The sequence below is a fragment of the Rhinolophus sinicus genome, chromosome 16 (genome assembly GCF_057876585.1).
Source record: "Rhinolophus sinicus isolate RSI-liver-muscle chromosome 16, RSI-T2T, whole genome shotgun sequence".
NCBI classification, from domain to species: Eukaryota; Metazoa; Chordata; class Mammalia; order Chiroptera; family Rhinolophidae; genus Rhinolophus; species Rhinolophus sinicus.
Genome location: NC_142516.1, coordinates 32,169,808 through 32,184,109, shown reverse-complemented (window position 1 = coordinate 32,184,109; position 14,302 = coordinate 32,169,808). Strand labels below are relative to the sequence as shown.

The 14,302-nt window shown below is 46.3% G+C and overlaps 1 protein-coding gene across 8 annotated transcripts in view; it reads left to right on the top strand.

The window, feature by feature from the left end:
• The window catches only part of UNC13B (unc-13 homolog B), a 173,479-nt gene that overhangs the window by 155,433 nt on the left and 3,744 nt on the right, over positions 1 to 14,302 (top strand). For 5 of the 8 annotated variants that reach the window (XM_074330677.2, XM_019729033.3, XM_019729037.3 and 2 more), the window contains 12 exons: positions 4,278 to 4,405; positions 5,032 to 5,117; positions 10,534 to 10,660; positions 10,870 to 10,966; positions 11,187 to 11,330; positions 11,637 to 11,714; positions 12,212 to 12,289; positions 12,529 to 12,617; positions 12,850 to 13,002; positions 13,132 to 13,255; positions 13,364 to 13,420; positions 13,607 to 13,687. In XM_074330677.2, the coding sequence (XP_074186778.2) occupies positions 4,278 to 4,405; positions 5,032 to 5,117; positions 10,534 to 10,660; positions 10,870 to 10,966; positions 11,187 to 11,330; positions 11,637 to 11,714; positions 12,212 to 12,289; positions 12,529 to 12,617; positions 12,850 to 13,002; positions 13,132 to 13,255; positions 13,364 to 13,420; positions 13,607 to 13,687 (1,242 nt within the window). The remainder of the gene's footprint in view (positions 1 to 4,277; positions 4,406 to 5,031; positions 5,118 to 10,533; positions 10,661 to 10,869; positions 10,967 to 11,186; positions 11,331 to 11,636; positions 11,715 to 12,211; positions 12,290 to 12,528; positions 12,618 to 12,849; positions 13,003 to 13,131; positions 13,256 to 13,363; positions 13,421 to 13,606; positions 13,688 to 14,302) is intronic. The other 3 variants (XM_074330678.2, XM_074330676.2, XM_074330674.2) reach the window with 1 other exon arrangement.

The window sequence follows — 14,302 nt, the reverse complement described above, 5'->3', positions numbered from 1 at the left end:
TTTTCTCCCCCAAGATTAATTTTATTCTGACTTATGTGGAACCCTCTATGTTCCAGGCTGCCTTCCTCTGAGATCTGTAGCTGTCTCTCTGAGATACTGGCTCATGGAAGTTTAACTTTTCCCTCTGACTGCTTCTCTGTGCCTTGCATGGTCTTCTGAGGTATATTCATCCACTGACTATCAAGGCTGACTGACCCTGTCCTTCTGTGAGGTTGATATACTTCACCTGTTTTATGCTGACATCCTAACTCAGTACCTGGTGACTTTGTATATTTTTCTAGATCTTTGTAATGGTATCCTTTTGTTTTCCCATTTGAAAGCCAAGACCTCCTTCTGGGTCTAAGTACTCACAGTTCCCGTCTTAGCAATGTCTTGCAGACCACACCCTTGCAAAACAGATTCCCTTCAGTCCAACAAATATGTATTGAATGTTGGTTCTGGGCCGGGTCTGAGGAAAGCGTAGTGCTCCTTCCGTTAGTTCACTGTCTCATGAGTATATATAAAACTCCAATCAAAGCAATCTGTTAGGAGGGACTTGAAAGAGGGATAAAACTGAAGGGATTCCAAGAAGGAATAGTCACTCTTGATCAGATATTGGGAAAAGCTACATAAAACAAGGGGCATTTGAAATAGACCTTGAAAGGCAGTAGGATTTGGACAGCGGATCGTGAGAGGACAACCTAAATCTCTTAGACATTTACCCTTTGGTGAATATACCCAATTTGTAATGCTTCCTGGGAGCACTTTAGTAAAGACTAAAATTTTGTTTGCACTGCTTGCTCACATTCCCAAGTGTACACTTTCTGCCAGCCCTATCTTTAAGGCTTCCTACCTTTAAGGTTTATAAAACCTCCTGTTGGTTCCGAAGTCCATGGGTGGTTTCCTGGTGCCTTTGTTTAGCTTGGCATCTCTGGCCTCCTGTGACATCCATCTGTGGGTTCTCTCTGGCTGGGAGAAGACACTCTTCTCAACTTTGATCTTTCACCTATGCAGGGGTCTGTCTGAATATTTGATTTCTATTCCCTACCAGAAAATGAACCCAGACTTTGAAAGGGGGTTTATAAACTATTCAGGGAACTTACTTAGCCTTTGAATTTTGCTGCTTTTTCACTTTCACTCTCATTTTCTTATTATTCATTGTTTACATTGAAGTAAACCCTTGGTATCTTTTTTTATTTCCCTCTACTGACCTTCATTGGTTCATTCATCTGTACATTTGTTTAACCAACTGAGCACTAGGGATGTAAAGTTAAGACACATCTCTACCTTTGGGGAGCTCATTGTTTGGTGGAGGTGAGGGGCAATTACTAAATTTATTGTTTTTTATTTTATTGTTACTACATTTTATTATAGTTGTAGTTGTCTGTTACATCTGTACCGGAGGTTCACAGAGGGTGTTCTGGGAGCTCAGAAGAGAGGTGTCTAACCAGAACAGGGGTATCAGGGAAAACTTCTCAGGAAAGGCAAAGAACATGAATTTTGAGGAATGAGTAAGAATTAGCTAGAGAAAGGGGCTGGCCAATATGTAGATGATGTATTATAGAAATGTACACTTGAAACCTATATAATTTTACTAACCATTGTCACCCCAATAAATTCAATTTAAAAAGGGGGGCTGAGGAGGAGGGGGATACCATGTAGAGGAAACAGAATGTTTGGAGGCACAGAATTGTGAATGAGCATGTTAATTTGGATAAGAATAAGCAATTTATTTAGGTAGTTACAGCATCACCGTTTGGAGTTCAGCTATGTGGGGTCAAGTCTTGGTTCTGCTGTTTATATCTAGCTACATAATCTGGGCAAGTTATGTAACCTCACTGTCCTTTAGTCTCCTCCTCTGTAAAATGAAGGTGGTAATTCTATCCAATGTCATTGTTATGAGGATTGAATGAGACAGTGAATGTAAAGGTCTTAGCAAAGTGCCTGGCACATAATAAGCATGGAGTAAGTGGTGCTGGTGGTGTGGTGATGGCTGCAACAAAAGATAAATGGTAAAGTATGCGGTTGAGAGAGAGAGGTCACGGTCTGAGGGACTTTTATATCGAGCTATGGAGTTGGAACATTTTTGAAGGCCATCGAAGGGCAGAGGAGTAACACTAGGAGATTTTCTTTGCAGAAGGATCATTAACAAGTGTGTGGAAGAGAGATCTTTGAAGATCAAAGGCCAGTTAGGAGATCCTTGAATGATAAGAGCCTGCTTCAGGGTAATGGCAGAAAACGCTGAAGGAAGAGATATGTTTTCATGATACTAAGGAGGCATAAATCCACAGGGTTCTGTCCTGGTTTCTAGTTACTTCCTGGGAATGCGGGCTTATTAAGGACTGCGGAGACTTTGTGATGACATATGGCATCTACATAAAAGCCCTGTGTTTCTGGATGTTTTTGTCCCAGTGGGAGATAAATATCCATTGCAGCCTCTCTGTGATGACCCCTCCTTGCCCTGTTTGGGGTCTGAATATAGAGCTGCTTCTCCTTTCCCGAATGCACCATTGTATTCCTTTATCTCTTCCCAATAAGGCCTTTTCTTTCTTTTTTTTCAGCTTTGTTGAGATATAAGTGACATGTAACATTGTTTAAGTTAAGGTGTACAATGTGATGATTTGATACACGTATATATTGTGAAATTTTACCATCATAGGGTTAGTTAATGCAGCCTTCACATAATTACCATTTTGTTGTTGTTAATGGTGAGAACATTAAACCTCTAACAGCATCTTTCAAGTACACAATACAGTATTGTTAACTATAGTCACCATTCTGTCCTTAGATCTCCCAGAACTTATTCATCTTATAACTGAAAGTTTGTGCGCTTTGACCAGTGTCTCCCCATCTTCCCTACCCCTCAGCTCTTGGCAACCACCATTCTACTCTCTGTTCTTATGAATTCGATGTTTTTAGATACCACATATAAGTGAGATCATAGAGTATTTCTCTTTTTCTGTCTGACTTACTGAACTTGGCATAATGCCCCCAAGGTCCATGCATGTTTTTGTGAATGACATGTTTCCTTCTTTTTTATGGCTGAATAATACTTAATTGTGTTTATATACCACATTTTCTTTATCCATTCATCCATTGATGGACACTTAGGTTGTGAATAACGCTGCAGTAAACATGGGGGTGCAGCTATCTCTTCAAGATAGTGATTTCATTTCCTTTGAATATATACCTAGAAGTGGATCATACGATAGTTCTCTTTTTAATTTTCTGAGCCACCTCCATGCTGTTTTCCATAGTGGCTGCACCAATTTACATTGCCACCAATAGTGCATCAGGGTGTCCTTTTCTCCACATCCTAGCCAGCATTTGTTATATCTCATTTTTTTGATAATAATCCATTCCAGCAGGTGTGAGGTGACATCTCATTGTGGCTTGGTTTGCAAATATTTTTTCCCATTTCATAGGTTTCCTTTTCCTTTTGTTGATTGTTTCTTTTAATGTGCAGAAACTTTTCAGTTTGATGTAGTCGCACTTGTTACTTTTTGCTTTTGATGTCACACCCCAAAAAAATCATTGCCAAGACCAATGTCAAGCAGCTTTTTCCCTATGTTTTCTTCTCGGAGTTTTATGGTTTAAATCCTTAATCCATTCAAGTTAATTTTTGTGAGTGTTATAAGATAGGAGCCCAATTTCATTCCCAACACCATTTATTGAAGAGACCATCCTTTCCCCACTGGGTATTCTTGGCTCCCCAAGGCCTTTTCTTATCCACTAGGCAAATAGCTTCCTAGGTGCAGTTTTTCCCCCAGTGACCTCTCAAGAGTTAAGGGACGTCCTGACCCACTGAAGGTGAGGCCAGCCAGCATGCTAGCTCTGTTCAGTAGCTCCTGCAGAACTTGAAGTGGCTTCTCAGAGCTGAGGTGTGTGTGTTTGTGTGGGGGGGAGGGGCCAGCAGAGGAGGGCTGCCGGTGGGTGTCACATGGAACTGGACCTACTTAGTGAGCCAGGAGGGGCTGCTTACTTTGGCCCAGAAGTCACAATACCCATAGCTACTGAGGAAGCGGGGTGGGCATCTTTATGTCTGTGACTGACCAAGCTTATCAGATCAGTGACCTGGAGCTGGGGACAAAAGTTCTCAGGGACCAACTTTTTGTGTCTAAGGACCTCCCAACAGTTACCGCTCTGATACAACAGGGGCAGTCTTGTGGAAGACGGTCTCTAGGAGAGGAAGGGTATCTGATTCTAGAGGAAGGGGTCTGGAGAGGGGGAAAGAAAGAGGAAGACTGGGCACACTCTCCACATTTTATTCTGACTCTCACTGTCTCCTCTGGAACAAGAAGCAGGAGCTACCTCCAGAGGAACAAGGACCCAGCATTCGGAACCTGGATTTCTGGCCCAAACTCATCACACTCATTGTGTCAATCATAGAGGAAGATAAGAATTCCTACACACTTGTTCTGAACCAGTGAGTATCACCCCACTTGACTGTCTGGTTGGTGGTTCGTTTGTCCATCTTTCTAACAGCCTCTTTCTTTCCTATCTCTGTGTGTTTGCAGTGCCACCTCTTCCTCCTGTCCGTTCGTCTGTCCCTCTGTCCCTTGTATCTGTCTGGGTAACTGTTTCTGGAGACAAGTGTGGAAACATAATGGGGGGCCCTGCCCAGACTGAAGCAGCCTCCCTGGAATAAGAATGGCTGCCATAGGAGTCCCAGGGGATCCAGAGACCATGTGTGTATGTGTCTGTCTGCGGGGAATAAAGTGGGTCACCTTATAGCTCACCTCCTTGTCCTTTCTTCACCAGCTTATCTAGCCTGAGCCTGCCTTCCAGCCTCAGCCCTTCTCCTCTGGGCCTCACTTCCCTGCCCTTTGGTCATCCTCTCCCCGGGCCCACCTTGCCTAAGGGGATTCTCTGCCCCGACTTGTCCTACCACTGGCCCTCGAGCCCCTTTTCTCCAGAGTGAGCCTAGCCCTGTTTCCTAGGCTTCTCCTCTCTTCAATCTGACCTCCAAGAACTAGGCATGTTAGCTTCAGAATCAATCAAATCAAATAGTTCTTGCCTTGTTTTCTAACTGTGGCTTTTTCCATCATCCAGGTTCCCTCAGGAGTTGAATGTGGGAAAAGTCAGCGCAGAAGTAATGTGGCAGCTCTTTGCCCAAGACATGAAATATGCACTGGAGGGTAAGGGTGTGCCCAAGGCAGTGGGCTGCAGGTCCCCAGTCCAAGCGCCTTGTTCCCTGTGTCTTTCCTCTCTCCCAGACAACTGCAAGTTCAGGATGAATGGTACAGTGAGAAACTGGAGGGATTCTAGGCATAGTGGGTGGGTAAAGCTTCAGCCAAAGGAATAAAGGAAATGGCTGTGTGGATGTAGATTCTTCCATCCAGCTTTAGAGCAAGTACTGTTAAATACTTGCCCAGCCCAGAGATCAGTTCTTCCCATGCTGGGTATTCGCAAATGGCCCACTCCTTGGAGAATGGTCTTGTGAAACTTACTTTACAGTTTTAAAGAATCACAGCCTTTAAATACATAGTTAAGATTATTTTCTCACATTGGGGACTGCTTGGACTAGCTTTCCAGAAAGCTCTTCAGGATTGGTGTGACAAAGCCAGAAAGATAGTTTCCCCCTCACTTTTCCATTGGAGCAAGGTCACAGAAAAATTATTATTCATCTTGTTCATTCAGCTTATTCTTTTATTCATTTCCCACTTTGGTCCACAAAGATATTGTTCCCTACTTCCCATTTGCACCCATCTGTGCTCATTTACTTAGCTGCCTTTCCTGTCTGTCTATATACATATGTTAATCGATCTCCTCTCTCTGTGAAAGTGAATCTAGAAGGAGGGGGAGCATCTGGGACACGGACAAAGCAGAGTCTAGGTCTATTGTTTGGGTGGAGTGGCAGGGGAAATAGGTAACCCTTAGACTTAAAACTTGTTGAGGTTTATGATCAATTAGTTGTTTCTTTCATTGAGGTATAATTAACATACAACATTATATTAGTATGAGGTATATGACATAATGACTTGATATTTATATATATTGCAAAATGATCACTACAATAAGTCTAGTTAACATCCATCACCACACATAGTTACACAAAATTTTTTTTATTGTGATGAGAACTTTTAAGATGTACTCTCTTAGCAACTTTCTAATATGCAATACAGTGTTAACTGTAGTCACCATGCTGTACATTACCTCTCCAAGTCTTAATTATTTTATAACTAAAAGTCTGTACCTTTGATTCCATTCATTCATTTCATCCACCCTCATCCCTCGCCTCTGGCAACCACCAATCTGTTCTCTGCAGGATCATTTAGTTTTGAAGTTGAAAAACTTGAAGATCTGTGTTCAGTTTGAGACAGCACAGCCTGTCACACACTTTCTGTACTTCCACCCCTGAGCAGTGGCTGCCTCCTGCCCACGCTGGATCAAGCCTGGGGCTGTAGCCCACACATTAGCCTGTCAGGCCAGTGAGGAGGTCACTTGTCCCTCTCCTCCAGGTAGCACTTGGAGCGCCTGATGGGGAGTATGGTCCCAGTTCTTGGCAGTGGATTTTGGGGGGAAAAAGATAAATGCCTGTGAAAAGTGAATCAATTCCACAAGAGAGAGTGAGAGATGGGGCTGAGGTTTCAAACAGAGGTATCTCAGGAGCTAAGTGAGAAGGGGAAGCCAGGAAGCTGGGCTCCAGGCCTTTTACCTGGTACCAGCTAAGTCAGTTCTGCTTTTACCAATCTTATCTGCAATTCTATGTGAGATTTCTTTTGAAAGGGGAGTTCTGCTAATATTTAAAACAAACACAAAGGGGTAGAAAACTCTCGAAGAGAAAAAACTAATGTTAACATAGTTTCACATCTCAGTTTCACCACCTACTCAGCAGTGTGATCTTAGACCGACCTACTTCATTTTTATGAGCTCCTATTTTCTCATCTGTAAAATGGGAGTGATGATAGCATGTATTTCATTGAGCTCATGAAATAACTGAAATGTATGTAACATACTTAACATACTGACTGGCATTTACTCAGAACTTAATAAATCTTAGTTATTGAAGACAATAAGAAACCATTATAGACTCATGAGCAGAGATGCAATGTGAGCAAAGTAGTATTTTTGTAAGATTTTACCTCAGTGGAAAATAGGACAGCTGGAACAGGAAGAGACCAGAAGCAGGGAGTGCAGATAATGTTGTAATAATTTAGGGCTATGGGGAGGGGGCTGGAATTAGAATAAAGAAATGGAGAGGGAAGAATGGGCTTTGATAAACTTTGGGGGGAAGTTGTCTAGAACTTAGTGATTGTCAGAATGTGGAGGGCAAGAGAGGGGGGAGCGTTTGGAGACCTGGATGATAAAAGAAGAGTGTTGACGTCGACTGTGAAAATGCTATGTCTTACCTAATATTTTATACGTCAACTTTATGGAGGTATAATTTATATACAATAAAGTAAAAATGCTTTAAAAGTACAATTTGATGAATTTTGACAAAAAACACACCTGTGTAACTACTATCCCAGTTAAAATATAGAATGAAATTTCTTCATGCTCCTTTGCGGTAAATCCTCCCCCCCTCCCATTCACCAAACGTTTTTTGTTTTTGTTTTTTAATTTATTAGGGTGACAATTGTCAGCAAAATTACATAGGTTTCAGGTGTACAATTCTGTATTACATCATCTATAAATCCCATTGTGTGTTCACCACCCAGAGTCAGTTCTCCTTCCATCACCATATATTTGATCCCCCTTAACCCTCATCTCCCACCCCCCACCCCCCTTACCCTCTGGTAACCACTACACTATTGTCTGTGTCTATGAATCAAATGTTTATTGAATATTTTCTTTGTGCTAGGCATTGTGCTAGTACTGGAGCCCCAGTGAAATGAATGAGGCATAGCCCCAGCCCTTGACAAAGTCACAGACTAATCTAGACATCAGACATAAATTGGCAGTTACAATTCAAAGTTATAAGTGCCACAAAGGAATAAGCATAAGGTCCTAAGAGGAGAACCATGTACCCCAGACCTGTGAAAGCTTCCTGAAGGAGGAGATGTACAAACTGAAAGCTGCCAGTGGGGAGAGAGGGTAGTAGTGACGGGAAAGGGAGACAGAGCATTTTAAGCAGAAGATACAGTATGTTCAGACACCTAGAGTCTCGAGCGAGCTGGCCTGCTGTCTGGAACTGGAAGCAGTAGTTCTGTGTGACTAGCACTTAGAGTATAAGGGAAGGGACAAATGAGAGATGAGGATAGAGAAGTAGAACAGAGCCAGATCATAAAGGTTATAAACCACGTTTGGGCTTTTGGACTCTATCCTCCATTTTGGAGCCGATGAAGTAACAAGGGACTGACATGATCAGATGTGTAATGTAGGAAGGCCACTCACCCTGGTGACAGTGTGGAGAATGGATTGGAGGAGGAATGACCAGTTGGGCGACTATTGTAGTAATCTAGGTTAGAGATGGTGACGAGATCTAGTTAGGTAATAGTGTGACTAGAAAGAAATGGATAGATTCCAGAGAAGTTTTGGAGGTGAAATCAACAGGGATTGGTGATTTAATTGGATGTGAATAAAGAGGAAGAAGAAAGACTTGATGATTCTCAGCACTGAACAAGAGGGTAAGAGTAGAGTGTATACTCTGTTCAACTTCACCTGGAGATACTCAGATGGTGAAAGTTGGGGACTAGAGTTAAACCTGGGCAAAGTGAGATGTTCCATCAGAGCCTTATATAGACATTACCAAAACCAAAGACAGATTTGGGGAAGATGATCAGCAAGCTGGATAGCTGAAATCATGAGGCTGAAAAAACTCTCCCAGGATGAAAGACAAACGGAGGAGGAATGTGGAAGTCAGGGGCTTGCCCCTTTTGACAGATTAACCACACCCCCACCCCTACCCCTCAACAGTAACCTCAAGCAACTTCACTGGAGCTTGACGCCGTGGAATTGTTAGAATAGTATGACGTGGGACCAGTGTTTCAGCACAGAAGTTAATGTAGAAATTGGGGTTTGGGACCAGAGTACAGATAATGGATTGACACAAAGAGTGAGAATTATATGTAAGTACAGTAACTTGAAGAGCCCTTGAGGAACTAGCAGTTAGGGAGCTCTGGAATGATGGAGCAGCACTGCCTCCACTTCCAGGAGGTTGCTGGACAGGAAGCGGGAGGACCCTCCTGGTGGTACCTTTTCATGTTTCTAGGCTTTTAGACGGGTTCAGGACAGCAGGGTATGGGGTGGAAGAGAAGGGGCAAGTCCTGAGAGAGTTTCTATGATGTCCCCAATTTTTTCACTCTATTATTCATTGGTGCCTCTGCTCTGTCACAAGCATCTACTGTCATTCGTATACGAAAAATCCTCTTTCTGGGTCGTGAGAACTTTTGGGTTTTGTCCCTTTACCTCTGGTCTTATATCTTTTCCTCTCCTCTTGCTCACTGCTTCATAGAAGAGACCTCAAATGAAACTTCAGGTTAAGATGGTGCTGCCTGCTGTGCCAGGAAATGAAATTCTTGGGACCCAGAGCCCTTAGAGGCTGACTCCCAGACTCCCGTTTCCTCCTTGAGTGTCTGCTGCACTAATTCAGAAGGGCCACTGCCCCAGCCTGGATGTTCTGCCTTCACCTGGAGGAACATCACCCCTGGCCATTCACAGCTGAGCAGTAGAGTTCCCGAGGACACTGGCCTTCCTTCTGTGTTTCTCAGTACTCTTCCCCATGTGTTTGCTTTTACCACTGTGTTACATATAAGCACACACAATCGGCTTTTATTATTCACATTCCTCGTTCATCTATAAAGGGGGTAGATGAAGAGAACCTGTGTGTGAGGCCGGTGTTCCAGACTCTCTGGGCAAGTTGTGGGTGATCTTTGTCCTAGATTTTCCAGAAGGCCCTAGAGATTCAGCCGTGACCTTTCAAGTCCATAGTGAGCATCCCATTTTCTGTGGCATGATGGCCCTTTCATCTGGCTGTGTTTCCATGGTTTCCAAACTGACTCTTCTTACTTTTATATTTCTTCGAGAGTTCAGTTTTCCATGTCCCAGCTCTGCTCTGGGGTCCTTCAGTTTATTTCAAGATTCTGTTACACCATGGCTGCACAACTGCAATTTCTGTCAGCTTGGGTCCACTTTGGTTTTCCCTTCTCTGTGTAGTTGTCATTGACCCATTCGTGTCACGTACAACTGCTCAGCTCCTCATTTAAGTCTGCATTTAAGCTACTGAAAGTAGAAAGGCCCTGGAAAACCGTCATTCCACTCTAATCCTGGGCAATCTCCCCACTAATCAGCATTAGCCCCCACATCCCCTTCTCTTCTTCTTCACCAAAGGCCGGTACCCCACTTGACACTTCCAAAAGCCAGAGCAAGAAGATTCTAGGCCATATCTGGGAGTCTGGCTTCGTCTCTAAGGGCAGACTTAGGCCAGGCTGTTGGAGAGCAGAGCACTCACTGGTGGGGGCCGATGGCTGTGACGAGGTGGTTGGGAGTCACTCTGTCTATAAGACATGTGACAGAGCTGCCGGGCTGGACCTGCTGCCTTGGGAAGACTCAGGAGCCATGGCCTGTACTGCCAGGACCTGAGCCAGCCTCCCCCACTGCTCCCCACCCCAGAGCATGAGAAAGGCCGGCTGTGTAAGAGCGCCGACTACATGAACCTGCACTTCAAGGTCAAGTGGCTCCACAACGAGTACGTGAGGGACCTGCCCGCCTTCCAGGGCCACGTGCCGGAGTACCCAGCGTGAGTGAGCAGGCGGGGCGCGGCTTCGGGGTGGGTGGGGCCAGCAGCTTCAGCCCCGGTCAGCAAGCCAGTCCTGGGCACTGCGGGAGAAAGAGACATGTGTCAAACGATGCCCTACCCGCCAGAAGACCCCAGTCTGGGGGAGCCGTCAGGCCCATGGCGTATGCCAATCACTAGCTCCAACTCCTGCTTCTGCTGCCTGGCTGCAGGTGGTTTGAGCAGTTTGTTCTACAATGGCTGGACGAGAATGAGGATGTGTCCCTGGAATTCCTGCGTGGGGCCTTGGAACGAGATAAGAAGGATGGGGTAAGTTGGGGGCTTGGGCTGCACAGGGGTGAGGCCAGGTCTCCGGGTCAGTAAATGTTCCTGGGCTCTAGCCAGGTTGGCCATCCCTACCCTGCTGAGTCCATAAGGAGGGCTATTGAGGGCCAGAGCCACCCCTTGCTGGGCAGAGCCCTTTTAAACCCTGTGAACTTGGAGAAAGGTAGTGGCTGAGGACGATGACCCTGTGTATGGCCTTCCTCAGTTCCAGCAGACATCAGAGCACGCGCTGTTTTCCTGCTCGGTGGTGGACGTCTTCACACAGCTCAACCAGAGCTTTGAGATTATCCGGAAGCTGGAATGCCCAGACCCCAACATCCTTGCCAATTACATGAGGAGATTTGCTAAGGTGACCGTGACCCTCCCTACCCACTTCCCTTACCACCACCACACTGACAGCCTGAGCTCAACCCCTCTCGGAGGTGGTCTTCGGGCGAAGCCTGGTGTGACCCCATTCTCCTTTGTTTGTGTCGGGGGTGCTTAGGTGCATTTGTCTTAATGCTGTTCAGGGGCTGATGGGAAGCTTTGTCCCTTACTGTGAGATTCCCCATTACCTCCATGTGATTACTGTCCTAGGATGAGAGGTGTGACCTCTCAGGCAAGATCCTTGTGAGGAAAGCTAAGGGTTCCTGGTTCTTTTCTCCTCTTTTCTCAGACCATCGGAAAGGTGCTGATGCAGTATGCAGACATCTTATCAAAGAACTTTCCCGCTTATTGCACAAAGGAGAAAATGGTGAGAGTCAGCCCTGGGACCCTTGGAGCGGGGAGTGGAAGGCACTTGAACCCTTGCTTCTGAAGCTGTCCACAGAGCTGAGGGTGGGGTGCTGCTCCTGACTTCTGTTCCCAGCAGGCCTTCACTTTAGATTGTGCCACAGAATAACGTGAATAGGCATCCCTCTGAGCCTCCGTTTGGTACTTTATCCTCTACTTAGCTAGACTTTTGCTTAGTCTTTTTTTGTATATAAAAAAAAATGGAGATATTCAAAGAGTTATAAGTGATGATACCAGGAACACCTGGGGCTTCCACCCAGCTTAAAAGCAGAAACATTTGCTTCTAGTCTTCATTCATGGAGAATTGTCTGAATTGCTTCCAGATCTCAGTGCTCAGGGAGAGACACGTGTAATACGTGTCATAAATTCACTGTGGCTTTTGGAGCAGTGTGAGAGAGGGAGGGACCCTAGGCTGTGGTGAAAGGAGCCAAGACTCAGCAGCTCTGTTTTCCCCCAAAGCCCTGTATCCTGATGAACAACATGCAGCAACTGAGGGTCCAGCTGGAGAAAATGTTTGAGGCCATGGGAGGCAAGGAGGTAGGTCTAAGGGTTTGTGGTTGCTACACGTTCCCCTTGTTCCTGAGCTCCCTGGCCGCAGAACTCCACTCTCTCCTGACTCAGTGTAGGCCAGGAGCTTAGCTTGGGGTCTGGGCTGGCTTGGGCTGAGACATTCTAGTAGGCATTGGAGTAAAGGCCCCAGGGGGAGGAGTGGGGGCACAGGAGGGAGAAAAGGGTAAGAGAACCAGCTTAGCCAAGCCCATCTCCTGTGGATACAGTTGGACCCTGAAGCTGCCGACAGTCTGAAGGAGCTGCAGGTGAAACTGAATACGGTCCTGGATGAGCTCAGCATGGTGTTTGGAAACAGGTCAGTGTCCCCAACACACACTGCTCTCAGAACCACGTAGGGTCCCTGGCTGGTCCCAAGGCTCCTGCCCCACACCCATCCAGCTGCAGGGGTGTGGATCTTCCCTCCTGCTGGCTGTCCCTGCTGGAGCTGCACCATGAGCTTGCTGGAGTGGGATCGAACAGCTGGTGCTGCTCCAGCGACAGTGTGTGTCTGGGCAGGGTGGGGGGCTGCACTGTGGGCACATGTGTAGTTTCCAGGTGCGGATTGATGAGTGTGTTCGACAAATGGCCGACATCCTGGGCCAGGTGCGGGGCCCGGGGAATGCATCTCCCAACGCCAGGGCCTCCGTGGCTCAGGACGCAGATAGCGTGCTCCGGCCTCTCATGGACTTCCTGGATGGCAAGTGAGTCCCGCATGCAGGACTGTCCTGTGGGGACAAGCAAGGCAGAGGCAATGAGACGGGAGCCTTTCGGGGACGGGGGCTTTCACTACCTTACCTTTTCACTGCCTTACCTGTTGCCTGGGCCTGCAGCCTCACCCTCTTCGCCACTGTGTGTGAGAAGACGGTCCTGAAGCGTGTACTGAAGGAGCTCTGGAGGGTGGTGATGAACACAATGGAAAGGATGATTGTTCTGCCGCCACTCACTGACCAGACAGTAAGGACACTTCCCTTCCACTTCCTCCTCCTGTCTCCCTTCCCACGCTCCATGCTTCCTGTCTGAGTTTGGAGTCCTCGGCTTTTGACTGATTCCCTCTCTGCCCAGGGCACACAGCTGATCTTCACTGCTGCCAAGGAGCTGAGCCATCTTTCCAAACTCAAGGTACTGTGGATATGTGGGGTCCTTCTGAGGCTGGGGTGAGGTGGGGGGCGTGATGTGTTGCCTGGGAAGTGCCTTTGAGCATTGGAAACTGAAGACGAGGGAGGAACTATGGGTTCGCAGGTGGGGGTAAGGCTTCCATGACAGCCCCGAGCTGTCCTGATGCTCTTGCTGTCTCTGTGCTTCCAGGACCACATGGTGCGAGAAGAAACACGGAATCTCACTCCAAAGCAGTGTGCCGTCCTTGACCTTGCCCTGGACACCATCAAGGTGGAGCCCTCCCCACCTCCAGACGGTCATTCCACTCCTCCAGACTAGGTGTCCCTCAGGCTCTTGCCACCCCACCTCCAGAAGAAAGTGATTTTTATGTCTGTTTCTTTCTCTGCTATGTCCATATTCCTGCTTGGGAGCAACCAAAAAGGCACCTCCTGTGTGATCTCTGGTGACTCACCATGGCCCTAGAATTCCTGCTCCTGGGTTTTGAATTGAACACATTCAGTTCACTTAGTTCCTCATTGCTATTCCTGAACATTTCCCACTGGGACTTAATCTTCCAATCCTAATAACCCAGATGTGGCTTAAGTTCCCTTCTTTCACATAGGTATAAAGTCAATTGGATTTTCAGAGGATTTTTTTTCTACTACCCATTTATTCATTCAGCCAGCCAACGTGCACCAGGCACTACATATACTCTGAAGGATCTAGAGAGTCTCAGCTATGGTTCCTAGCCTCAAGGTGGTAATAAGGTGGATGCATAGGAGCTGGGATCTGTGGCACTTGGGAGAGGTATATCATATACCTACACATAGGTATAGGCTTCTCTAAGGGCTCAGAGCGGTAAAAGAGCACTTCTGGCTACCTCTGCCTGAAATGCTTCTATCCCAT